Genomic DNA, 25,843 nt, shown 5'->3' with positions numbered 1-25,843 from the left:
ACCAGAGGGAACCTGTCTGGGGATAGCCTCTCAGCACAGTGGACCCTGTGAACTTTTGGGAAAGTCTAACAGTGCCTCGGACTGGAGAGTTTTTCCTTGCAGGCAGCGACTTGGGTAGACAGGCTCAAGGAGCCCAGACCTTAGAGAGAAGGCACCAGGAATGCCCGCCCCACAGAAGGTCCTAGCTCCTCTGCTGTGGCACAAACAGGGGATATGTGTTCTGTCTCTCGGGGCCTCTCTAGGATTGCTTGTTCATAGGTATTCCTCAGGCCCAGGGAAGGGTCTACAGAAGCCAGTGGAGCAGCAGGCCAAAGCTCTGCCTCTGGGCCATGAGGACTGAGGCAGCTAGGGTGTACCAGACTCTCAGGTGTCTCTAGATTTCAGAGAAGTGGGAAAAGGCTTTGAGGATTCACTTTCACTTATGCATTAAAATAAGTGGAATTCTACTCATCTCTCACAATTCTGGGAGCAGCACCCCTCTAGAGAACTCAGGCCCTTAATTTAGTTATTATTATCTTTTATGTTAATTCCAGTATAATTAACATATGGTGTTACACCAGTTTCAGGCCCTCAATTTAGTAGCAGACAATAATTAGTATTTATATCATACCTCAATAACCCAAGACCTTTTCTTTGGGTCTCTAAGGGTTATCTCAGGATCTAAAGAAGGCTTGTATATCTGTGAAGTTGGCTAATAATCCTGGCAGCTTGCACCAACTTCTTGTTGATAGAAGTGCAGTGCTTTTATATCTGTTCTTTAGGTGGAGAAAAAGAGGTCTGGGAAGACAAAAGCACTCTGGACCTCTGTGCTGCTGCAGGGGTCAGGTATTAGGTGACTGTAGTCCTAATTCCCTAAGGATACTCCCAGACTCCACTTTCTGTTCAGCCAGTGTTCACCATGCCCCCTCCTGAATCTGATGGGAAAGCTATCGCAGCCAACGACAGTTATTTTTCAACTTCAGGGTTGTGGGGAAAGGGGTGCCACGGAGACAGTCAAGGGCTAGGTACCCCTGCTTCCATTAGAACAGCTCCTTTTACTTCTTTTAATAACTGGCCTCCTGATTTGTTTAATAAAGTGGACAGGAAAATAGCTCTCTACATTTATGTGGCCTGGCTCTCTCCCGAGCTCGGAGACTCACCAGGGATGGTAGGAGGACTCCCGAGTGAGCTACCCGGCACGGCCCCACTGGAGTGCGGAGAGTTCCAGAGGCCCGAGAGCTTATGTGCTGACAGGAAGGAGCTGGGATCCCAGTCCCCTGAGTTCCCATGGCAGGAGGAGGAGGACGAGGACGATGAGGAGGAGGACGAAGAGGAATGAGAGTCACCCCCACAAGACTGTGATTTGCAGGATGTGTGTGACAAGGAGATCTGGAGAAGGGGGAAGAAAAAAGCTCATGGTAAAACAGCAAACATCAGAGCTGACCCTCTGTGGCCTTAGCTTACCCAGGAGCATCTCCTCCTCCAGGTCCTATGCCATGGTCAAAGCCCAAGTCCCACAACCCCAGGTGAAAGGGCCAACGTGGATCAGGCCTTTGTTGGGAGAGGCCGAGGTGCTCCCGATAAAGTGAAGTGTGTGGATACTGGTGACAGAGACTCTGGTAGGGATACAGACTGCCTGTCAACTGTGGGCCTTTGGGGAGTCCTGATAGCTGCCAAGGAAAGGAAGGGACTTTAAGTCAAAAGTCCTGAAACGGACATGACCCTGGGGAAAAGAAAGGGGCTGGAGGGGAATGAATGAGAAATGAGGCAAGTCTGACTGCTGTGATTCAGGAGATGCCAGTTAGATGGCTCTTGGGCATCTTGGAGGCCTTCTAACTGAGGCACATGGTAGATCCTCAAACGAGCCTTTGCTCCCTGGATCATACTGGTTGGCTTTCAAGCTGCCACAGAGCTGAAGGCAGCACGGTGACATGGAAGGGGCAGGATCTTCATCGACCAGTACCTACAAGCTGGCCCTCACACTGCAGAGACCCTCCTCAGGGGCAAGGGGGCTCCCTGAAGCCTCTCTGTTCTTGCCCCAATTGTGAACCCAACCCGCAGCCCCTAAGTGCTCGGGCGCAGGGTCTGCTGGAGAGCACCTGAGAGAACAGGGAAGGAACAGCTCAACAGCCTGATCTCTCTGGGCAGGCAGCCCTCCTGCATTCAGGGACCCCTCCTCAGCTGTTACCTACCGCCACTGCATGTTCTCGACCTGTCTGCCTTTCATCTTCCTCCATGCTCTTTCGGCAACTCTGGCAGACCCATAGAGGCATCTCGCCTAGGAGATTCTTGACGAGCTTTGGCATGAAGTCAGGGGGCAGCTTCTCACCCTGCAACACCAGTCCATTTTGGGAAGGGCCTTCTTCCCAGCCTTTGCGTTCCCGATGACATAGTAGGCAGCAAGTCTGCACAGACTGGGTGGATGTGGGGGGAACCTGTCCAATAGACAGAAACAGGGTTTCCCAGGAGGGGAAAGGTTTTGCTTAGAAATAATATCAACAAAACTAATACCTTCACTTATTATGTGCCAGGCACTGGGTTAGGCACTTTATTAGGCACTACATAATTTTAGTCCTAGTGATAGCTCTGCAGACTAGGTGTTATTTCCATTTTTTTTTTTTTTTTTAAAGACGAAGAAACAATTTCAAGAAGTTAAGTAAGTTGCTCAAGGTCTTAGAGCCAGTGAATGGCTGAATTAGGAGTTGAGTCCCAGTGAGGTTGACTTCAAAGCTCATGCTCCAATGCCCTGATGTCTCCAAATCTTGAAGATTAAAGGAAGGTCCTCTTCCTTCTCTGGTATGTCTGGGAGAGCCCTCCATTCTTAGGCTGTCTGTGTAGTCCATAGACCAATTCCCATCTGGGGGTGGGGGATGCTCTCAGTTAATGCTGAGTTTGGGAGAATGTCAGGGTTTCCTGAAAGCTGCACAATTCCATTAGGATCACAGCAGAATTTTGGAGGCGGGGTTTTGCACAGCTAGTCAGAAAGCATTAATTCAATAAAAAACTGAGTTGGAGAAAGGGTAAGGCAAACCCTGGCGTTCTGAGAGGTAGTGAGGTATGGTGAAAAGAATCTGGGCTTTGTGGGTCAGACTGACACACATTCTAATGCCTCCCCCCTGAGCACACATTAGCTGGGTGACCTTGAGCAAGTTATTCAACTTCCCGAGCTCTGATTTCCTACCTACCTTGCAGAGTTGTTGTGAGACTCAGTGTATAAACAGGGAAAGTGCCTAGCCCTGTGCATGCTCAAAGCATAGACCCAATATACAGTAATTATTATTTGGACTTTCATTTTTCCTTCTAGGACAAATGACATAGAAATATAAGTCTATAGGTTTTATGTCACATTGAGGGGTATGATTGGGAACCCGATTGCATTTAATGACCCCAATTAATGGCTTTCCTATATCCTGCAACTTTGGAAGGCAGCTTTGCTCACCACTATACCAATGCCACTGCTTCCAGGGCTATTCTGCAACTTTGTAGAACCCTCTCTCTCTGACACTTCGTCATGTCACTTTCTTTGGCCAATGGGATGTTAGCAAATTTGCTGCCAGCATAAGCTTAAAAGTATGTATGCATTTCTACTTGCTTCTTTGCATGGCTGGGCTTGCTCGCTCTTGCACCTCTGCCTCCCACGAGAGCATGACTGGGCTAGCGGCTGGAGGGATGTTGAGAGACATGTGGAGAAATCTGAGTCTTCCTCGCTGACTGGCCAGTGGATCTGATAACATGAGTGAGCCCAGCTGAGATCAGCCAAGCCAACCCAATTGGCAGAAATACCCAGTCAACCCAGAAACTCATGAGAAATAATAAATGGTGTTGTTTTAAGCCACTAAGTTTTGGGGTGGTTTATTACATGCAATAGTTATATTAACTGATATACCTTCCAAACTTACCCACCACTAGGTAACAGGTGTTTGCAGAGGCCTAAGCAAAGGAATAAGGGTATCATCCTCATCCTACCAAGAAAATAAATGCCATCATCTTTCTCGAATAAAATCACTTTCTCACAATAAATTGGCATCAGGGTATCCTTAAACCTGTAATGTTACAATTACACTGACCTGGGTCTCTGGTTTCTAGGAGAAAAAAAAAAAAAAAAAAAAAGGAACCAAATAGTAGTACCAGAAGCATAATGAAACATTTGGGGCAGTACAAAGACCTTCGAAAAGAGTACCAGAGAAAGAGAAATCTTATATGTGGAACTCATGTGAGACACTACCTAAAAGGTTTCTGTCAAAGGCACATTTCAGTGGACAAGGCAACTGCTTAACTGTAACCTGCATAAGGATATAGCTTCTAACCCACTGGTGGTGAGCATCTTATGGAAAGGGTGGGAGTATGATGGAGGAGGATGGTATTCTGAGTAGTTAAGGCAAAGGAGGCCTTTCTGAGAAGTATCCCCAGGAAAAATTTCTTAGCTATCTATAAGGTGCCATAGTAACTCCAGAGGGAGCAGGTGAGGTCAACACCCAAGTCCCTTTTCCTGTACTGATGGTGACCATCCATATTCTTATGGAAAACACCAGGACATGTCATTTTACTACAACAGAGTTTCATTTCATTTGGGTATTAGGTTCTAAAGTTACTACATAAGAGGAAAATCTATGAGTAAAATTATTCTGAAATTCTTTGTATGCATTGTGAAGTATAGTATATATAGTTCTGGCACAACCAAGAATTCAAATGTATAACATATATGCTCAATGTTCAATAAGCGGTTTTTTTCCTTTTAAAAGCAAATACAGAATTTTTGTAAGTTAAACAGGTGATCAGTGTGACTATACTTAGTGCCAAAGTACTTGTGGGAGGCACTGGGTGTAGTGGAAATAACACTGGTTTTTGGCACTAATCTTGGGCCTCCAGCACTTACCAGCTGTATGATGTTGGGCAAGTCCTACTCTCTGTTTCTTCATCTGTAAAACAGGATTAAGTCCTAACTTGTAGGGTTGGCTGTGAATATTAAATGGACAAAGCACCATGCTCACTTTGGCAGCACATATACTAAAATGGACAAAGCACCTACTCCAGTGCCAGGCCCATAATACGTTGCTCAACATATGGTACTAATTATGAACATGATGGGAGTGATGGGAAACATTTAAAATCAGGCCTAAGCTTGAAAAATACAGAAAATATGTCACTCTACTTTTTAATACAAGCATCTCTAATGTGCAGTGAATTTAAGGTGACTTTTAGACATCTTAATCTCTGCCCTCTACCCCATGAAGTCATTCTTTAAGTTCCCCAAATACTTTCTATACTCTCCTACCTCTACCTTGTGCCTTTGCTAAAGGGGATCTTCTGTTTTAAATCCCCTTCCTTCCCAAGTTTATCAATAAGTAGTTGGGCAGGGCTTAAATCCAACTTCATCCAGTCTTTCCCAGAGGGTTCCTGTCATAATTTACCTCTCCTCTCCATATCTCCATAGCACATTATGCCTTGGTTACAGCATCTGTGCCTTCCACTTAATTTATTTACCTGCATTTTCTGTCCCTTCAACTAGAATGTGCTCCTAGAAGGCAAGCATCTGGTATAATTCTTGTCTGGATCTCTTACAATGTACCAAAGGGCATAGGATCAGCTGGGCACATAGTGGCTAACTCAAATTTATTAGATGTCACTATGGCAATACAGCTTAGTGAGACATTGCTTGAAATTCTGAAATTATTGCTTCTCACAGAGAAAGGCCATCCCCCTACCCTGGACCTTCATCTGAATGGTTCCAATCTCAAGCATGCAAGAGTGAAAGATCACATTCCTTGGGGATTACAATCAGATGGCCTCATTTATGGAATAATGTGGTTCTCCCTAGAGCCAAACTGGTCCACATTATAAATGAGATTAGCCATCAATGGAAGTGAACTTACAGGACAGGCTGCCTTTCCAGTTAAAGAAAAGAAAACACAGGGCATAGAAAGTTAATTAGGTCCTAACTGAAGCAGGAATGATACCACCTACATTGCATAAGGTTGTCTAGACTAAGTGACATTAGAGATGCAAAGCTTATTAGCTCAAAGGAGCCATACAGTAGACAATCTATCATCACCTAGGCCCTCTGGCTGTTCTGTTCTTAATAAATCTACATTGGAAACCAGTTATCCACTGTCATGAGCTTGGTATACTTTTCTTCTTTCTGGCCTGGCAATTCTTGGGGCTATCTCCAAAGCTGTCTTAATCCTAAATATTAGTGCCTGCCCCTGAATACGATGCATGGTGGAACCTGGGGACTTTTTTCTCTGACATTTTCATCTCTACTGCCAGAGGGTGGTGAGAATCCCAAGTCCTAGAGATGTTATATTCAGTCAGTACTACCACTGTTCCTGCAAATTTTTGCTTTGCTATAGAAAAGCTCTTGGTTCAGAATTCTCTTTGACTGCAATGTCCTGCCATTTTTCAAATTCCCGTCAATCATTACCCCTTATGTCCTGAAGTCAACTCAGGCTTTTAAAGTAGCTGTTCTCAAGCTGCATTTTTTACACCAGGCACAGTATCCCCACACAAGAACACGAACAATAAATGTTTATAGAATGAATGAAACACCCAACCATTCTTCTTCATCATAATAGGTAGGGAACTGATCCTTAAACTCAGGAGCCCTGGACAATAATTATTCCTTCTTACTTCAGTTTAAATGTCAGAGCCTCTCCAGCTAAAGATCTGTAACTAGGAAAAAGATAGGGGAAGAGCTAGGAAAGGTTCTAGACTTGGGATCTGCTCAAAAAAGACTCCAAGATTAAATTCTGCTTCACTCTAGACAAAACCAGAATCTCTGGAGTGTGGGGTTACTCACACAAGGGTCCTGTTTTAGCATGCAAATTCCCAGAGCAGTCAAGGAGCCAGGTGAACCCTAGACTGTAGCCACTCCTTGCCCAGGGGGCAGGCATATGCAACTATATCTCTGCTCTCTCACCTGACCAGGTCCAAGACTTTTCTGTCTTGGCCTGAGAAACATTATGCTAGGGTATTCTAGATATTTCTGGATAAGAATAGTTAAAATCAAAGGAAAAGGAAGCCAATTTTTCTCATGGAACACCATTTTTACTTGAAGAATGACTGACAAACTCTGGTTATTCAGACTTGAAAAATGCCAGACATTTTCTCAAAAAATGAACAAAATGAACCCATCACTTCCAGGAAAACAACTTTTTACTTGTGGCCAATGACAAAATTCAAGCTTTCAGGCAAAATTCAGAATTTTGGAAATTTGGAAATTAGAATTTTGTATCCACCATCATGAAATCAAAAGCTTCCCAATCCTTAGACTTTTCTGGTGTAAATGGTGGTTATAGTGACAAATGTTATTTTTTGATATTGTAAAATGAAATGGGAAAACATTTGGAAGAGCTGCATAACTCAGTGAACCTATTTTCCAAATGAGCAAAGCATGATGTTTCAGAATCATGCATTGTTAAAAAAAAATCCATTCAAAGTGCTAGATAAACCAACAGATTTTAATGTAATGAGTGCAAAGACTTCATTAAAATGGTCTCAGATTCCACACTGCAAAGAAGAATTATCAGCAATCACCTGGAAAGGCTTTTAAAATACTCCTTCCTAGAGGCGCCTGGGTGGCTCAGTTGGCTGGGTATCTGACTTCAGCTCAGGTCATGATCTCCCAGTTGATAAGTTGGAGCCCCCCGTCGGGCTCTGTGCTGACAGCTCAGAGCCTGCAACCTGCTTCGGATTCTGTGTCTCCCTCTCTCTCTGCCCCTCCCCTGCTCATGCTCTGTCTCTCTTTCTCTCTCTCAGAAATAAAGATTAAAAAAATTTTTTTAAAATACTCCTTCCTTTTCCAACAACATCTGTTTGAGGCTGGATTTTTAAAATATACTTCAAAACAATGTACTGCAGCAGACGGAATACAGAAACACATATGAGCATCCAGCTTCTTTCTATTAAGCCAGACAAACAAATTTGTGAAAATGAAAATGAGACCAGTCTTCTATTATTTTTTTGGAAAATGTATTTTCCATTAAAAAATTATGTATGTTAACATGGCAGGTTTAATATTGTTATTCTTAAATGATTTAGTAACTAAATATTTTTAAACTTTCTCAGCTTTAATACTTATTTTGGTAAATATGAACAGATAAAACCAACAAAAGAAAGCTCTTTTGGGTCCTCAATAATTTTTAGGAGTATAAAAGGTCCCTAAGACCAAACACTTTGAAAACTGCTAATGTAAAGTCTCTAATGGTATGGTGCTTGTAACCCAGTGGGTGCACAGTAAGCAATGGCGATTATTAACAATGATACAGTTCATGGCATATCTGGATAGCTCTTTTGGGGCATAAATTTCCCACCTCATCTTTCTGTCCACAATTTGGGAATTGCTGGAGAATAACCCAGGTCACCAGGCGAGGCAGCTATCAAGGTCTGCTCTGAGGCTGGATCTAACAGCCAGCACTAAACCTGTTCTCATTTCTCTCATGGATTCCTTTTAATCCCAAGAGTTTGTGTATGTTTGTAGAGGATTCCCCCAAGACATATGCTGTATTTAACCAGTGGTCCTGCAATAGCTTCCAAATCCTATTCTGAAATGGCCCGTTAGAGCATTCAACTCTCAAGGCACCCAACTCCAAGAGCCTCCCTGTCACCAAGGCAGAAGACAACAGTAGCAGCTAAAATTCCCTTCCAGAAGCAGAGAAAATTATTAATACCCAGCCTACCAAAAGTCACCAGCTCAGTCACTGCCACTTACTCTTCCATTCACCCACTCATTTCCTCCTTCAGTGAACATGCTCAGAGCCCATTCTCATTGTGCTAGGTAGTGGGAAACATCGAATAACATAGAATTTCTGCCTTAAGAACACATGCTTAAACCAGGCAGGTTCATGCATGGGGACATCAATACTCCCAAACTCCCAGATGCCTCATATTCATTTTGGAGAATCAGGAAGGGACACAAATTAAAATAACACGCAATTAAAATTAATGTAACAAAATAATATACAAATTAAAACAACCAACCAACCAACCTGGGCACTGGGCTTCTCTGCTTCATGTAAGCTTATTATGTGCCTTCTCATGTACCTATCCAATTTGAGTATCTCCTTCTTTTAGCTCCTTTTCCCACCTTGGTCTCTCTTTAATCTCCTGGCTTTCTGGTTTTCACTACTGCAGCACTTTCTGGACCCTGTGTTTCATGACTTGGCCCCAGCTGACCTCTCCATGCTTCATTTCCAAGCTTAACATCTGAGAATCTTAGGTTCTATTCGTACTGCTCCTCCAGCAAATACACTGTGCCCTGGAAACCTCAGCATCTCAGTTCCACTCCCCAGCAAATTTGTACTCATGGCCTAAGATCTTGGTCAAAGGTCAAGCTTTTGCTGGACCAGGCTGAGTAGAACTATTTCTTTTACTATAGTACCTATCACACTGCGCCATAGACATATTCTGTCTGTCTCAAACCCCTGGTGGAATGAGGACTCTTTGGGGGCAGGGAGTGCATCTTGGTCATTTAAGTGTGCCCGGGAACCCAGGCTTGGCTTGGACCTGACACATAGCGGCATTCACTGAATAAATGAATAAGTGCTTAAAAGCCCACCTGGCTCACATTTTAGTTGCTCTATACAAAGGACAGAGTCTAAAGACAAGCTGAACTGGCCACTTCCTGGATATGCTATGCTAAAAGGCCTATCTTTGTGACTCTGGGCTACTGATGAGAGGGCATCAGTGTGAAGAATCTCAGACCATTCTGAGGCTGGCAATCAGAGCTACATTTAATTCTTAACGAGGTGATATAAGTGCACCTCAGTGCCCTAGAGCTTTCACCCAAACTCCCACTCAGTCTGTTGTCTCTGTTCCTTCCTGGATGAACAGCTATTTCATATCAGCCAGTTTGTGGAGAATCTTCTCTGGTTGTACAAGCTCAGCCAAGGATAGGGTAACGAGTCTCTCTGACCCCAGTGGCCTTCTACCTGCCCAAGGCTAGCTCATCTGTTGAACCTGCTTTCTGGGTGCAGTCAGCCACAAGAAGGCCTAAACTGTTGCTTAATAACTTAGAACTTCAGGCAAATCATATAACCTACTCTGTCACCCGAGCATGGATTTCTCATGGGTGGAAGAGTATGAACTTTGGAGATAGACTGTTGTGAGTTCAAAACCCAGTTCTGCCATTTCAGTATTATCTTAATTACTCAATTTCTTTGAGCCTCAATTTCCTCATTTATGAAATGAGAATAAAACCATACTTCACAGAGTTGTGAGGACAGAAGGAAATAAATTATGTAAAGTACCTGGCCTGGGCCTGGCACACAGTAGGTGCTCAATACCCGTTAGTTTCTTTCCTCTTCTGTCCTGGAAGAAATGACAGGGAAACTTACTAAGTGAGACTTGCCCAATCCAAAGTTATTACTTGAAGCACAGGACAGAGGACTAGACAGGTGACCTTCAAGGCCCCTTTGTACCCCCCCATCCACGATCTCTGGCTACAACTTCCTAATAAGACCCTTCCATGTTTCAGGGTCCTTCTTACTATCTAGTTTCCCTATATCACTTTTCAGAGTAGATGAAGAACCTATTCATTTCAGAATGGAGAGAGAACCACAAAAGTTGCTGGAGAGCTGAGAGCCTTGAGGAGGGACTAAAAGGAGATGGCCTAGGACTGCAGCATGTTCATCCACCTACAGGTTGAAGGATGAGTGTGGGAGCAAGGGCACAGAACCAAAGGGTGTAAACAAAGGGCCCTTCCTGGGACACAAGACCTTCTCTCCTTAGCCCTTTTCTGTTCTGCACATCCTGCCAGGAAAAACCATTAACCACTCCTTTCCCCAATATCCATTCTTTCCCCAAATATATAAAGCACCACACCCTCACTGATGTTGTTCCCCTCTGCCTCTTCTTTTTTAGGCACAGTTAGGGTGTTACTTCCTTCTAAGTCCACAGGCAGAATTAACTGCTTTGCTCTGGGATGCCCTAATGCTTTGTTACATACCTCTTGAATAGAGCTTATCGTACGTGTCCCAGTTTTTGAGATCTGTCTTCTCCACAACACTGAGAACACTGAGGGCAGGACCTGTGTCCCATGACTCACTGCATCCTGATCATTCAGCAGAGATGACAGCATGTAATGGGCATGGTAAGAGTTTGGATACACAAGGGAAGATCAGCAGTTGGAGAATAACATTAATGGGGCAACAACTGGAAAACTGGGGAAAGCCTGTTTTTTGTTTTTAAAACTAAGGCTGTTTCTATTCCTGCTTATGGAAAAGCTCCCCTCTCCGGAAGCCCTATTCTTTGAAGAATATCTTAGGCTTCCACAAAGCTCCTCATACCACCCTCAACTGAGCAGTTAGCAGACCCAGCCACATACCAGAATCACCTGGGGCAGTTTAACAATAAGATTCCTGGGCTCTGGACCTAGAGACTCTAATTCTGTAGGTCTGGGACAGAATCCAGCAAAACACGGAGGATCTGATGATTAGTTAGGCTAGGATGAGGAAGAGGTGGAATCAAGCAATCACAGCTACCTCTTCCACTGAGAATTACATCCTCTCATGCTATCAGAGAACTTACCCAAGAACATGTTTATTTTCCTATTTAAAAGCTTTCATTGATTCCTCACTGCCTGCAGGATAAAGCCCAAACTTCTTGCTGTGGTTTTCTAGAACCCTGCTAACCTCTCCAGCCTGAACTCATGCTACTCTGCCTGAATTGGGCAATTCTCGCCTCTGGGTCTCTACATTGCTTTCTTTGTTTAGACACTTTCTCTCACCTTCTCTAAAGGAACTTCTATTCAACCTTGAAGCATCAGCTCTGAGAAATCTTCTATTGGTTATCATATTTGTGCATCTTCACCAAATATCTATAATAATCATAGCTACCACTTGTGCTAAGTGCTTGACATGCAGCACTTGCTGCCCTAATGTGACTCTGGCATCACTGTCATACATGTGAGAAAACATGCTAACAGGGCTAAAACTCTTTGAAAGGCTGCGTACTAAGATCTAGGATTTGAACTGTAACTCAGAGGAAGTGATGCTCTTCTAGCCTAACTACAATTAATACACACATGTGGGCAGGGACTGATTCACTTCTGTATCCTCAGCTAGCCTAGGGTCTGATACAGATCAGGTGTCCATTAGTATTTGCAGAATAAATGAACACCAGATCAGGTGAGAGGGAGACTGGGTGTGATGTGTGTATCACGGGCCTAAATGAATGAATGACCGCCAGCCTGGCCCAGCAGAAGCTGGTAAGCACAAAGTGGAAGAAACCTAACTTTTACTTCTTTTATTTTCATTTGGTTTAACAGCCACTTATTGAGCACATGAGGACCGTGCACACTAAATACCCCACAAATGAGTTAAATATAGCCCCTGCTCTTAAAACTTCTAGGTTCAGTATATAAAGTCGTTAGGATCTTAATAGTTTATCTGATATTAGATATTAAGATAATAACTCTGGGGATATTTTAAGTAAATTAAAAATTAAAAAAATCTCAGCAGCTAAGTCTTCATCTTCAAAGGCCCTTTAACATTTCTACATAGTGAATCTCTACTGGCTTACAAAGAACCAGAGGTGGCAGGGATCCACCCCTTCTTGTATCATTTCCTACTACTTGCAGTGAAAGTGGCCAGGCTGGGTGGGCAATGATTTTAAGGGGGGAGATTCCTGGGTATAGGGACTATCTTATTTATCTTTGTGCCCAAAATAAAAGTCCTAGCACAGAGGTCATAATGCTTGCTCAGTGGATCAAACATAATGAGATGGTTTCAATAAAGATACTGACTAATCCTGTGCTCCAGTCTCTTGAGGGAGCAGGTTTAACTCTGAGCAGTGGGGAACCAGGTCTCTAGAGTCTCTTTAAACTGGGCCAGGCAGGTCTCAGCAGGTGCCGTAGAGATGAGAGATGGGAAACACCAGATGAGCTCAACCAGCACCAACTGCTGGTTTACAGTCTGGCAAGTCTCCTGAGGGTTTACTGAGTGTGCCCCTGGACTGCAGGCTGAGTGGTCCAAGAGAGATGGAAAGACAGAAGCAGAGCTGGCAGGCTTTGGATGGCCACCTGGCACAGTTCCCACTATCTCCAACTCCTGCTCTAGCCTTGATGTACTAGGTGCTAGGTGGGTTGCTCCATTTTCTTGTGATGTTGCTGATGAGGCTTAGGGAGGGGAAAAAAACATGCCCAGGAACACAAAGCTAGAAAGAGACTGAGCTTGGAGTTCACCCCAAGTCTGGAACATTAAACACTTTCTCACTATTGCCTTATTCAGCTGCTTTGTAAGGTTTTTTGTTCTTTGCTAATAAGGTAGTAACAGTTTTAGTTTAGTGAATGAGGATTTCGATTGTTAGTGAACAGATCAATAAAGTTTAGTGACCTGAAACAATTCTAAATAAGGACTTTTGGGATCCCCAATAAGCTAGCTCAAGGTCCCACATTTAAATGTGCACAAGTAATGCAGGGTGCCTGGATGGCTCAGTCGGTTGAGCATCGAACTTAGGCTCAGATCATGATCTCACCATTCGTGGGTTCGAGCCCTGTGTTAGGCTCTGTGCTGACACTCAGAGCCTGGAGGCTGCTTCAGATTCTGTCTCCCTCTCTCTCTCTGCCCTTCCCTAGCTTGTGCATGCGCATGCTCTCCCTCTCTTTCTCTCTCAAAAATAAGTAGATAAACTTAAAAAAAAAAAATTAAATGTGTACAAGTAACCAAAGTGAGCAAAAGGGTCTGGATGGAACCAGAGTGGCCTTTGAACCCGAATTCAGAGTAATCATGGCTCTTCCAGCCTACCTGTGATTACTATATACATGTTCTCTGAACCACGAGCCCTTTGTGGGCAGGGACCATGTCTGATTCACTTCTGCATTCCCAGCTAGCCCAGGGCCTGGCACAGATCAGGGTGTCCTTCATATCAGGGGCAGACACTACTCAAAACTTTATATTACTGGCTTGCAGAAATTGGGCTCAGTGGCACCAGATTTTTAGAGTTTTAAGACATGGCACAAATCCAGTTTGTAGGAATCTTTTGGCTTTTAAGAAATTGGCTTAAAACAAAACCAAAGCAACATGTGACCTGGGACATTAGAACCTATCTGTGGATTGGAAGTGGTCCTATTCGCTGTTTTTGGCATGCGACAGTGAGTTTCACCTTGCTGACCCACTCTGTGTACACAGAGTTTTAAGTGGCAGCGGGAGACAGAGATCCTCACCACAGGCACGCTAGGGGGCAGAACAATGACTCCAACCCTTTCAGCAGGTGCTTCTCACCAGGGCACAAAAGTCTGCTTCTGGCATTCAGAAACCCCCTCCCCAGCAAAAAAGTGGGGTACAATCAGAAAAGAGTTTGTCAGTTTGTTTTACCTCTTTGTGGCTATAATAAAAAAAAATGCCTTGTAAATCCCACATAGTACACAAGAGTGTCCTTTTTGGGGGGCCAGGAGGCACCTGTGACCTATAGTGGGAGTTATTTGGGCATATGTCATATGAGCATTTGTTTCTTCATCTGAAAAACAGTGTAATCGTATTTATATCCTTCAGTTCATTAATATTTGTTAATCACCAGGCATAGGGGTACAATGGTAACTGACGTGGTTCCTGCACTCTCAGAGTTTATGTAGCAAAAGTAGACTAATAATTAAACCAATAGTTAACTCATCACATTTGTACTAAATGCTGAGGAAAGAACAGGAGCGGTGGGAAGATTAGAAGTATGGTATGTAAAGTGTCTGGCATGAATAAATTAATGAATTTGCAGGTCAGGCAGTGGAGTAGATAATGATGATTATAGCTCTTAGGAAAGCTGCGTCCTAAATAAAAATTAAATGATTAAGCCATTATCCAAAATTTTGGCCATGAATACTATAACCTAAGTGGCAGGGGACCCTAAAATATTGCTGGTCTGAATGGGAAGGAGAGAAAACAACAGCTCCCCTGGCTCCCCCTATCCCAACTCTCTCCTTTTGTCGGACTCCCAGGGTGGCCCAGAGAAGCAAAAGAGGAAAGCTAGAGGGGGGAAGCAGGTGAAGTCAGACCAGGCAAGGGTGGGGTCCAACCTGGGGAGTTGCATCCTTTGGAACCAGTCTCAGCCCAGGGGAGGGGGTGGGGGTGAAGGTGGGGCTTCTGACACTCAATAAGTGGTGACATTTTCATTAATTAAAAATCTTACTGTGATCTGAAACACAAAGGAGACCAGCATCAAAACTAGGTTACAATAAGCACAGGTTCTCAACGGATTCATTCTCTCTCCCATTCACCTAGTTATTTCTACTCAGTGTCAGCAAGGCCCAGGGCTAGGCATGGAGAATCAGAGATAGATGACATAGTCTGTGCCCCTGCGGAGTTCACAGTGCAGTGCAGGGAACAGATACATCAACAGAATGTCTCACTGAAGAATGGGGAGTGCTACCAAAGGGAAGCACAGGGGGCTGTGGGCACAAAGGGGGCACCTCACGCAACTGGGAAAGTTAGGGAAGGCTTTCTGGCAATGGTACCCCAAATGACATCCCCACTCACATGCACAATTCCAGAGATTCTACTAGAAGGCTGTCAAGAGCCATGCCTTCTGGCTGCACCAGCCTCCCAGAGTCCCCTGCTGCCCGATGCAGTGTCTGCAGAGCCAAACGCATCTTCCGCCACGCCTCATCCTCATCCGGCGCTGCATCCGACCCTCCAAGACTCCTGCAGGAGCCTGCCTTCCTTGGCAGGCTCAGCCAAAAGACCAACTCAAAACTCTTTTGTCAGAGCAAGCTTAGGGCGAGCCACCCAGCCCCATGTGCCACAACCCTCCCGGAGCAACTGAGGCTCATGTCACCCCGGGCTCTCAGTGAACACTGGCAGGGTACCTCCCATTATCTCCTTTGCTCAAAAGAAAGTGACCTTCTTCCAGGTGGCAAGCTGGAGGCTTTGCGGAATCCTGCTACTACTGCTCACTCTCAGCAGGATTCACCAAACCCAGGGATCTGAGGGTTGAGATGGGCCACCTTGTGGGTCAGGGGTATAGAGGGAAGAAAGGGAAGGCTTTGCTAGGTTTTCACTTCAGTGCAGGAGCCCCACTAAATAGTCTTCGGGGCTGCCTGACAGTCTGCTCCAACTGCTATGTTGGGCAGGGAGAGGAGGGAGGCCACAGGAGACATACGCTGGGGGCACACAGCTGCTGAGGGGGCAGTGGCTGCAGGCAGTGAAGGGAAAGGGTGGGGCCGTTCCCAGGGTTGGGGGAGAGGGAAGAGGCTGTAGCCTTCCAGGCCACAGCGCCCCAGGCTGCTCTGTGGGTAGGTGGTGGAGCAGGTGGGCCCAGGGGGAGAAGGGCAGAGAGCTGGGCTGTGGCCTCAGGATCAGAGCCCAGTCCCAGTGTGGGTGGGTATGGGACCACAAAGTCTAGCCCCTGCTCCAGCCCGGAGGCGGCGGGAGAGGGCAGGCAGCCTGGTCACAGGACAGGACGGGCCATGCTCCGGCTTGGAGAGAAGGGTCCAGCCTCCACTCCCGTCTCGGGGGAGAAAGCCTCAGCCCCAGCCGGTGGAAGATGGTTCATCCCCAAGCTCACCCCGGCCCCGCTCCCGGGAGGTGAAAGTGCCGGAGCGGCCGGACTCGCCTCGCTCGCTCCTACCTGTGGTCCGAGAGCCAACTTGGGCTCGTCCTCCTCCCTGGGGCCGTGGCGGTCCGGCTCCGCGGGCGCCTCCGGGGGCCCTGCACCCGCTCCAGCTTCCAGGCTCGGCGGCGGCGGGGGTTCGGGAGCCTGGGGCTTCTGTTGCCCCGCGGCTCGCACCCGCTCGCGCCGACCCGCGCCGCCGCTCGGCCTGCTCCGCCTCCGAGTCATGCCGCTGCTCGCGCCGATCCCTCGCTCCACACGCGTCGTCGCCGCCGCCGCCGCCGCCGCCGCTCCCCTCGCAGGACAACAGCCAATATGGCGGCGCCCGGCTCCCCCCTCTGCTGCTGCCAGCAGGTCATAGGGCGCGTCGGCCGCGCCGCCGCACTAGCCCCCGAGGCTGCCTGCGCCATTTTGAATAAGGTCACCACCTGAAGTTCTGTAAGAGTGAGAAACTGGTGGACTCCCGGGATGCGACCTGTGCCAGGGGTGGTTGCTGTGGTAACCGTGCTGTACCGCCCCGGGCCTGTAATAACTGCCTGCTAAATGGATGAGTGAATTAATTATTTTCTAGAGTACTTTCACACCCACCATCTGACTCCTTGCAGAGTCGCTCCTCACACGAGGAGGCAGGTATGGTCGTTCCCATTTTGCAGCGGAGAAAAATCGAGGCTAAAAAAGGCGAGGTGGCTGCTCAACATCAGCCAGCCGGAACTCATGGGCCCGTGGATAGTTTGAGGTGAAAGGGACGAGGGAATGGTCTGGGTCTTTTGTTTGCAACGTATGGTCAACTAGGAGTCCAGCGTTCGTTGCTTGGGATAGCAGAGCTCAGACCCCACTCCTGTCCCCAGTCTGGTGGGGAAAGTGGATAGTTAAATACCCAGTTACAACCAGTGTGATGAGATGAAAATGACTGGGGCACATACTAGGTCAGTGTTTTCCCAAAAGTTGTGTGCAGGAGAGGATTTTGAGTGGTACACAAAGGAGCATTTAAAAATGTAATAATTATGTATTTAATTGTTAAAATGAGTTTTCCCTACTTTTTTGAATATATGAGATATGCACATGGTGCACATTTTTAGAAAAAGTTTTGAGTGCAATCTTTCTCATGCCAGGGCCAGTGGTACCCTGCAACTATGTAGTGGTTATATGTAGAGTTGCTCTTGGTATCACTAAGAAGACGGAATAATGACATTAGCCTAATTAATGGGAGCAAGGGCTATTTTGAGAAGCAGTGCTACATGGCCTTGGAGCTTTCCTTAAGTGCCAGGAACCTAAACGAAAAATACTTCATCTTAGGTGGCCAGGTGGCTCAGTCATTTGAGCATCTGACTCTTGGATTTCTGCTCAGGTCACAGTCCCAGGGTCTGGATCAAGCCCCTGCCTCGTGCTCTGCGCTGAACGTGGAGCCTGCTTGGGATTCTCTTTTTCTCTCCTTCTGCCCTTCTCCCTCACTCTCTGCCCCAAAAAAATGAAAAAGAAAAAAGAAAAATACTTCATCTCATTATGGGGATTAGTGCCATCATCAAAGATTTGAAGGATTTCAGGGTGATTCCCACTACATCAACATGACCTCTTAGTTTGGACAGAATAGAAGCTAGATACTCTTTTCCCCCCCCCATTTATTTATTTTTATTGTGGCAAAATATGCCCAACATAAAACTTAACGATCTTAGCCATTAAAATTTTTTTTAAAGTGTTTTATTTTATTTTTGAGAGAGAGAGAGAGTGAGCAGGGGAGGGGCAGAGAGAGGGAGACATAGAATCTGAGGCATGCCACAGGCTCTGAGCTGTCAGCCCAGTGCCAGACACAGGGCTCGAACTCACTGATGGTGAGATCATGACCTGAACTGAAGTTGGACACTTAACCAACTGAGCCACCCAGACACCCCCTAATCTTAGCCATTTTTAAGCATATAGTTCAGTGGTATTAAGTACATTCATATTGTATGCAACCATTACCACCATCCATCTCCAGAACTCTTTTCATCTTGCAAAACTGAAACTCCATACTTGTTTAATAATTACTCCTTATTCTCCCCTCCCACAGCAGCCCCTGGAAACCACCATTCCACCTTAAAAAAAAAAAAATCCCTTTTTCTCCACACCCCAGCCTCTGGTAACCACTATCCTACTTTCTGTTATGAGTTCAGCTTTTTTTTTTTTTTTTTTTTAAATACTCCACATATAAGTAAGATCATGCAATATTTGTCTTTTTGTGACTGGCTTATTTCACTTTGCAAAACGTCCTTCAGGTTCATCCATGTTGTTGTAAATGGTAGGTTTTCTCCTCTTCATCCTCCTCCTTCTTCTTTTTAAAGTTTATTTATTGACAGAGAGAGAGAGAGAGAGAGAGAGACAGAGAGAGAGAGAGAGAGAGAGCACAGAGCCCGCTCTGGGGCTGGAACTCAGGAACCATGAGATCATGACCTGAGCCAAAATCAAGAGTTGGGTGCTTAATTGACTCAGACACCCCAGGATGTTTTTCTTTTTTAAGGTTGAATAATATTCCTTTATATATGTATATATATGTATATACATATATATGTGTGTGTATATATATATGTATATATATACATATATGTATATATATACACACATATGTATGTATGTCTTTTTATACTTTTTTACATGTATTTTTCATGTGCCACATTTTCCTTATTGATGGAGAAGATAGATTGTCTTGAAGAATTACAGAGCATTATGGCAAACTTATTCTGGTAAGGACTCCAGTTGCAGGCACTTTTTCAGAGTGGTCATTCTTGGATCAAACCTCAGGAATAGTTTGTGTTCCTCTGGCAGGGGCAGCAGTAAACCTTTACTGTTTTGCTTCAGGAATATGTCACTTTCTGAACACACTTACTTTACAGGAATTTTTGACCAAATCACCATTCCATTGGCTATCAGGGTAATCTACTGTGACACTGATGACATCATTCTGATGGGCCTTGAGAACAGGAGGTAGGAGATACCCTAGATAACTTGGTAAGCATGATGTGTGTGCTAGAAGGCAGATAATAAATCTCACAAATATACAGTGGTCTGTCCACTCAGTGCACTATCCAGGGGTCTGGGGTGTGTTGAGATATTCCCTATAAAATTAAGGACAAGTTGCTGTACATCACACTCCCTATCACTAATAAAAGAGGTACTATACTTGGTGGGCTTCTTTAGACTTGTGTGGCAAAATATACTGTATTTAGGTATATTACTTTTACTTATTACTGGGTCACTTGAAAGCTGTCAACTTTAGGGGGAACCATACGAAGAGAGAAGGTTTTACTGGATCAGGTTGCAGAGTAAGTAGTTCTGCCTTTGGTCTTTATATTCAGGCATTGAATTTTGGAACAAAGTTATGCCCTCCTTTGGCAAGTAGCATCTCCTTTTGAGATGCTCCTGACTTGCTCCAGGAGTCTGGTGAAACTGGTTGTCTGACCGTGGCATACCAGGTTACCAGGTGACCTAAGGTACCATGTTATCTGACCTACCCAGGCATAAAGTCAGGGGTGGCCAGCAGTACTCTATTACCAAGAGGAGTGGCATATATGGCCTGGGTCCAAGCAAGCCCTAAAGGCACAAGTGCAGTAGGTTGTCTGAGCAAGTTGTTTACATTCCTCTCCTGTTACTGATATTCATGTCTCATGGGGAATTGTTTACGATATAAGTTGACTGAGGAAGAAAAATCTCAAGCCCATTTTATAGATGGCTCTGCACAGTGTGCTGGCTTCACCCAGACTTCCTCCAAGAGAGCCTAAGGGACCTAGGAAAGGGAAATGTGCCCGGAAGCCCTGAAGTACAGACACACTGGTTCCTGGGCATTGGATAATGGTTTAGTCTATTGGTCAGAAACTTGAATGGAAACAGACTGAAGGTTAGTGATAGTAAGTTTTGAGCAAGACAAATGTGCATAAACTACCCAGAGTGGCTTCAGAGCATTAAGTGATTTGTGTCTCAGGTGGACATTTACCAAAAGGGTCTCACTATGGAAGAACCTCTTTTACCTGGTGGGCAGTATGACACCTTCTGTGACTATCAGGCAGTCCCCCTTCCTAGCCATTTTGGGATTTTCTCAGTGGGTTTATGACAAAATTGGCCCAGCAACATGGACTGCTCCCTCCCACAGCTAGCCTCGCCACTATCAGTGCTGAGTCTGCCAGTCAAGAAACCAGCCTAAGCCCCTGGGGTGGAACCTTACTTTGAGAAGACTGGCTAGCTATCTTCTGGTAGAGATTGCGTTGGATTGTGTGTTAGTTAGGGTTGGCCTCTGGCTGTAACCAACAATCCCAACGTGTTAGGGGTTTAACACCATAATAGTTTAGTTATTTTTCATGTTATAGTCCAATGCCAGTCAAAGGGGATTTGCTTCATGCACTTATTCAGGAATCCAGTCTCCTCCTATCTTGTGGCTGTCCCTTCATCTAGGTTCTCTCCATTCAACTAGAGGATGGGGAAGAAGACAGAGTGAGGGTTGCATGGGATGTTTTTATGAGCAATACCCAGAAATGACTATACATCATTTTCACTTCACGTTCCCTTGGTGAGATGTTAGCCATATGGCTCCACCTGATTCTAATCCATCCCCTCTTCCCAGGCAACCGCTGATCTGCTTTCTGTTTCTATGGATATTTTACATTTCATATAGTATGAATTGTTTTGCCTGAGTTCTCTTCCTCAGCATAATTACTTTGTGACTCATCTATGTTGTGGTGTGTAACCATAGCCCATCCATTCTTACTGCTGAGTGGTAGTCCACTGAGTGGAAGTACCATAGTTTGTTTATCCATTCAACAGAGATGAGCTGTCAGGACAAACATTTCTCATACATTAAATTAACTTTTTTGCCGGGCGCCTGGGTGGCTCAGTCAGTTAAGCATCCGACTTCGGCTCAGGTCATGATCTCGCAGTCCATGAGTTCGAGCCCCGCGTCAGGCTCTGTGCTGACAGCTCAGAGCCTGGACCCTGTTTCAGATTCTGTGTCTCCCTCTCTCTCTGACCTTCCCCCATTCATGCTGTCTCTCCCTGTCTCAAAATTAAATAAACGTTAAAAAAAATTTAAATTAACTTTTTTGCTGCTCTGAGAACTGGAAGAAAATATTTTTTATGTCATATTATATTATATTATGTTATTTATTTATTTATTTTTAATATAATTTATTGTCAAATTGGTTTCCATACAACACCCAGTGCTCATCCCAACAAGTGCCCTCCTCAATGCCCATCACGCACTTTCCCCTCTCCCCCAACCCCCATCAACCCTCAGTTTGTTCTCTGTATTTAAGAGTCTCTTATGGTTTGTCTCCCTCCCTCTCTGTAACTTTTTTCCCCCTTCCCCTTCCCCATGGTCTTCTGTTAAGTTTCTCAAGATCCACATGAGTGAAAACATATGGTATCTGTCTTTCTCTGACTGACTTATTTCACTTAGCATAATACCCTCCAGTTCCATCCATGTTGCTGCAAATGGCCAGATTTCATTCTTTCTCATTGCCAGGTAGCATTCTATTGTATATATAAACCACATCTTCTTTATCCATTCATCAGTTGATGGACATTTAGGCTCTTTCCATAATTTGGCTATTGTTGAGAGTGCTGCTATAAACATTGGGGTACAAGTGCCCCTATGCATCAGCACTCTTGTATCCCTTGGGTAAATTCCTAGCAGTGCTATTGCTGGGTCATAGGGTAGGTCTATTTTTAATTTGTTGAGGAACATCTACTCTGTTTTCCACATCGGCTGCACCAGTTTGCATTCCCCCATCAGTGTAAGAGGGTTCCCGTTTCCTCACATCCTCGCCAGCATCTATAGTCCTGATTTGTTCATTTTAGCCACTCTAACTGGCATGAGGTGGTGTCTCAGTGTGGCTTTGATTTGTGTTTGCTTGATGATGAGTGACGTTGAGCATCATTTCATGTGTCTGTTGGCCACCTGGATGTCTTCTTTGGAGAAGTATCTATTCATGTCTTTTGCCCATTTTGGAAGAAAATATTTTTAAATCAAGTATACAGTATACTGGAGCTACACCTTCTGCAACTGTGTATTTATATGTATATTTTTACATGCTAACTCAAAAGTGTATGAAAGCAGGACTAGCTTCCTAGATGCACAGCCTGTGTAGCCACTCAGGGCACCACCTTGAGAAGGGCTGTGAGCTTGGCTTAATGCCTTGCCTTTGTCTTCTTAAAATTTTTTAAAAATTAAGATTTTTAATTCCAGTATAGTTAACATACAATGTTATATTAGTTTCAGTGTACAATATAGTGACTCAACAATTCTGTACATTACTCAGTGCTCATCATGGTAAGTATACTCTTTAATTCCCTTGAACATCTTTTTTTCTTTTTAATGATTATTCATTTTTGAGAGACAGACAGAGCCATGAGTGGGGGAGGGGTAGAGAGAAGGGGAGACACAGAATCCGAAGCAGGCTCCAGGCTCTGAGCTGTCAGCACAAGAGCCTGATGCAGGGCTCAAATCCATGAACCATGAGATCATGACCTGGGCTGAAGTCAGACGCTTAACCAACTGAACCACCCAGACACCCCAATCCTCTTGAAATTCTTAATAAGATTTGAGTAAGGTACCTATGTTTTCATTTTGTGCTGGGTGTTACAATTTATTTTGCAGGTCACATGGGGCGCCTGGGTGGCGCAGTCGGTTAAGCGTCCGACTTCAGCCAGGTCACGATCTCGCGGTCCGTGAGTTCGAGCCCCGCGTCAGGCTCTGGGCTGATGGCTCAGAGCCTGGAGCCTGTTTCCGATTCTGTGTCTCCCTCTCTCTCTGCCCCTCCCCCGTTCATGCTCTGTCTCTCTCTGTCCCCAAAAATAAATAAACGTTGAAAAAAAAATTTTATTTTGCAGGTCCCATGCAAGAGAGTGTGTAATTTTTCAAACTGCTTTCAAACAGTCAAAAGTTTGAAGACCACTGGCTTCATCACTTAGGTCTGTAAGGGCTTGGGCATGGAATACAAAATCCAGGATAGTTTGCCAGTTTTACCTTGACTTACTTTCCTTCCCACCCAATGTGGTGGGTACAGAACTAACTAATTGCTTGAGTGGAGAGGGGGACAGGGGAAATTCTAAGGGCAGTGCAAAGTGGATTACCACCTTGGCATTGTTTCCATCTGCACAGGTGATGTTGGGCATCAGTGGGCCTTCCACAGATGGGAAGCCAGCTTCAGCTTCATCCAGCCCCAATGCAGTTACTGAGCCTCACCAAGCACACCACCCTCATCCTGGCCAGCTTCTGGGAAGAAGTGATTCTACCAGAGGAAAGCGGATCAGGGCCCCTTCCTCCCCTTGAGTCCTGTAGTTGTACCTCAGGCTAACTAAGGACTTTCTTAGCACTTTTTGATGGAGGTAGCCAATTTTCCTTCCCTCTCCTTCAATCCAACTCCCTCTAAACTTGAGAATGGGCTTGCACCTTTGGGCAGGAGGGCCTGAGGCTGACTCTCCCCACTTCCCCCAAGAGGGAGAGGGGGGCTGGAGGAGAAGAAATAAGGTTGGAGAGGATGAGAGCTAGGGTCCAGTGTGAAAGGTCTTGAAACCCAGGGTGAGATTTGGACCTTCTATGAGGGTGGTGGGGTCTAGGCACAAGGGAAGAATGAAAAAGGGCATCTAGATGAGGTGCTCTGGAAGGGGAAGTGTGTTGCTCTAACCTTTCTCAAGCCCTACAAGCCCCACTGGTTTGTTTTTTTTTTAACGTTTCATTTATTTTTGAGACAGGGAGAGACAGAGCATGAACAGGGGAGGGTCAGAGAGAGGGAGACACAGAATCTGAAACAAGCTCCAGGCTCTGAACTGTCAGCACAGAGCCCAACACGGGGCTTGAACTCACAGACCGCGAGATCATGACCTGAGCTGAAGTCGGCTGCTTAACCGACTGAGCCACCCAGGCACCACTACAAGCCCCACTGTTACAGTGACTCTAGTACAGTCTGAATGGTACAATTCTAATATGTTTTTTTCTAGGTAGTAAATAGAAAAAAGTCTTTAAGTAGGTTGCTTTATTAGAGCAATTGGTTATTGTTCCTAATCATTAATTGAGTGGGTAAGAACAGTTGAACCTATGTTACAGGGCCATGAGAGGAGACCATTGGGGGGAGGCAGGAGAACTTTGCAGACAGTATTGAAGAACCTGAACTAGCCTGGGGTGTTCAGGAAATAAATCTCTTAAATGGAGGAGAGACTTTCTCCTCCTCACCACCCCATCATCCATCTGACTTCCAAGTCTTGTTGATTCTGCCTTCAAAACATCTACTCCAGCAAGGAGGAATCTGTCCATAAATTCATCTGTGTAAGAAATATAATTAAAGTTTTCTTTTAACTCAACTTAATTTCTATTTTGAACTCCCATTCTGTTGGAGTGGCAGAAACTTAATCTCAGCTAATTGAGGGTTTTACCCCTTCCCTGGAGGTTGTTTTGGGGCCCTGGAGCCTTATCTAATGTGTGTGTGTGTGTGTGTGTGTGTGTGTGTGTGTGTGTGTTGGGGATCTAGTTCTCAATGTCATCTGTCTACATAGACATTCATGGAGATGTCATTGGTGCTGCTGGTTGCTGCTGAGACCTGCCTGTTCTCACTCACTCATCTGCTAGAGACCCCAGTTGTCTTCCAGCTGCAGGCCACTCTTGCCTGTGGGATTAGCTAGGTACTTTTTTGCCTAGATGTGCCTCGGAGCCATCTCTATGATAGGCGTTGCTGCTTCCCAGGGCAATGTTCCTCTCTGCCCCTGGGTTTTCTGCCCTGTACTCCAGCCCCTGTGTACTCTCATCACTTCCCTCCATCCTCCTCTTTTGCACTCCCTTTTCTCCAGACCTCAGAAGCCCTCGTTTTGGGGTCTCTGGAGGACCCTCAGTAGATGGCACTGTCTTCCTGACTAGGGTTCTAAACATACTACAAAATGAAGCAAAGGAGAGGTGGGTGAAGGCCGGGACATTGCCTAATTGCTGACAAAGACCAAGGTGGAGCATTTGCTCGGTGTGGGCAACTGAACCCCTGAGCTAGGCAGACACCTTCCTGTCCTCCAGTCATGGCAGTGCTCGACTGGGTGGGCCTCCCTCCCAGAGTCCCTGAAGGGGCAGTGGATGTGGCAGATCCTAAGAGGAAGAAAAGCAGAGCTGAGCAGAGCGTGCACTGTATTCTTCCCAAATACATAAATCAGATGAGTTCTTCTCTCCCTCAGGCACAGAAGTATCCTATAGGCAGAGCCTCTTCTCCTGGGCCAATTCTCCCCACCTCCTCTTACTCATGAATTTCGCAGAACTTTTCAGCTGGGTCTGAGATTTCTCTCCTTGTCCCTAAGTCCTTTTTGAAACCAAATCCAGTAATACTTGAAAATT

At 45.3% G+C, this 25,843-nt stretch overlaps 1 protein-coding gene across 23 annotated transcripts in view; it reads right to left on the bottom strand.

The window, feature by feature from the left end:
- The window catches only part of FAM193B (family with sequence similarity 193 member B), a 33,854-nt gene extending 16,999 nt beyond the window's left edge, over positions 1–16,855 (bottom strand). For 3 of the 23 annotated variants that reach the window (XM_047875362.1, XM_047875571.1, XM_047875718.1), the window contains exons 1-3: positions 16,531–16,854; positions 2,172–2,414; positions 1,140–1,368 (exon numbers count right to left, since the gene is read on the bottom strand). In XM_047875362.1, coding sequence (XP_047731318.1) covers positions 1,140–1,368; positions 2,172–2,414; positions 16,531–16,740 — 682 coding nt within the window. In that variant the 5' untranslated portion in view covers positions 16,741–16,854. The other 20 variants (XM_047875501.1, XM_047875434.1, XM_047875870.1 and 17 more) reach the window with 19 other exon arrangements.
- Positions 16,856–25,843: the final 8,988 nt, after the last annotated feature.

This window comes from Prionailurus viverrinus, chromosome A1 (genome assembly GCF_022837055.1).
Source record: "Prionailurus viverrinus isolate Anna chromosome A1, UM_Priviv_1.0, whole genome shotgun sequence".
NCBI classification, from domain to species: domain Eukaryota; kingdom Metazoa; phylum Chordata; class Mammalia; order Carnivora; family Felidae; genus Prionailurus; species Prionailurus viverrinus.
The sequence above is the reverse complement of the archived record's forward strand: the minus strand, read 5'-3'. Positions and strand labels throughout refer to the sequence as shown.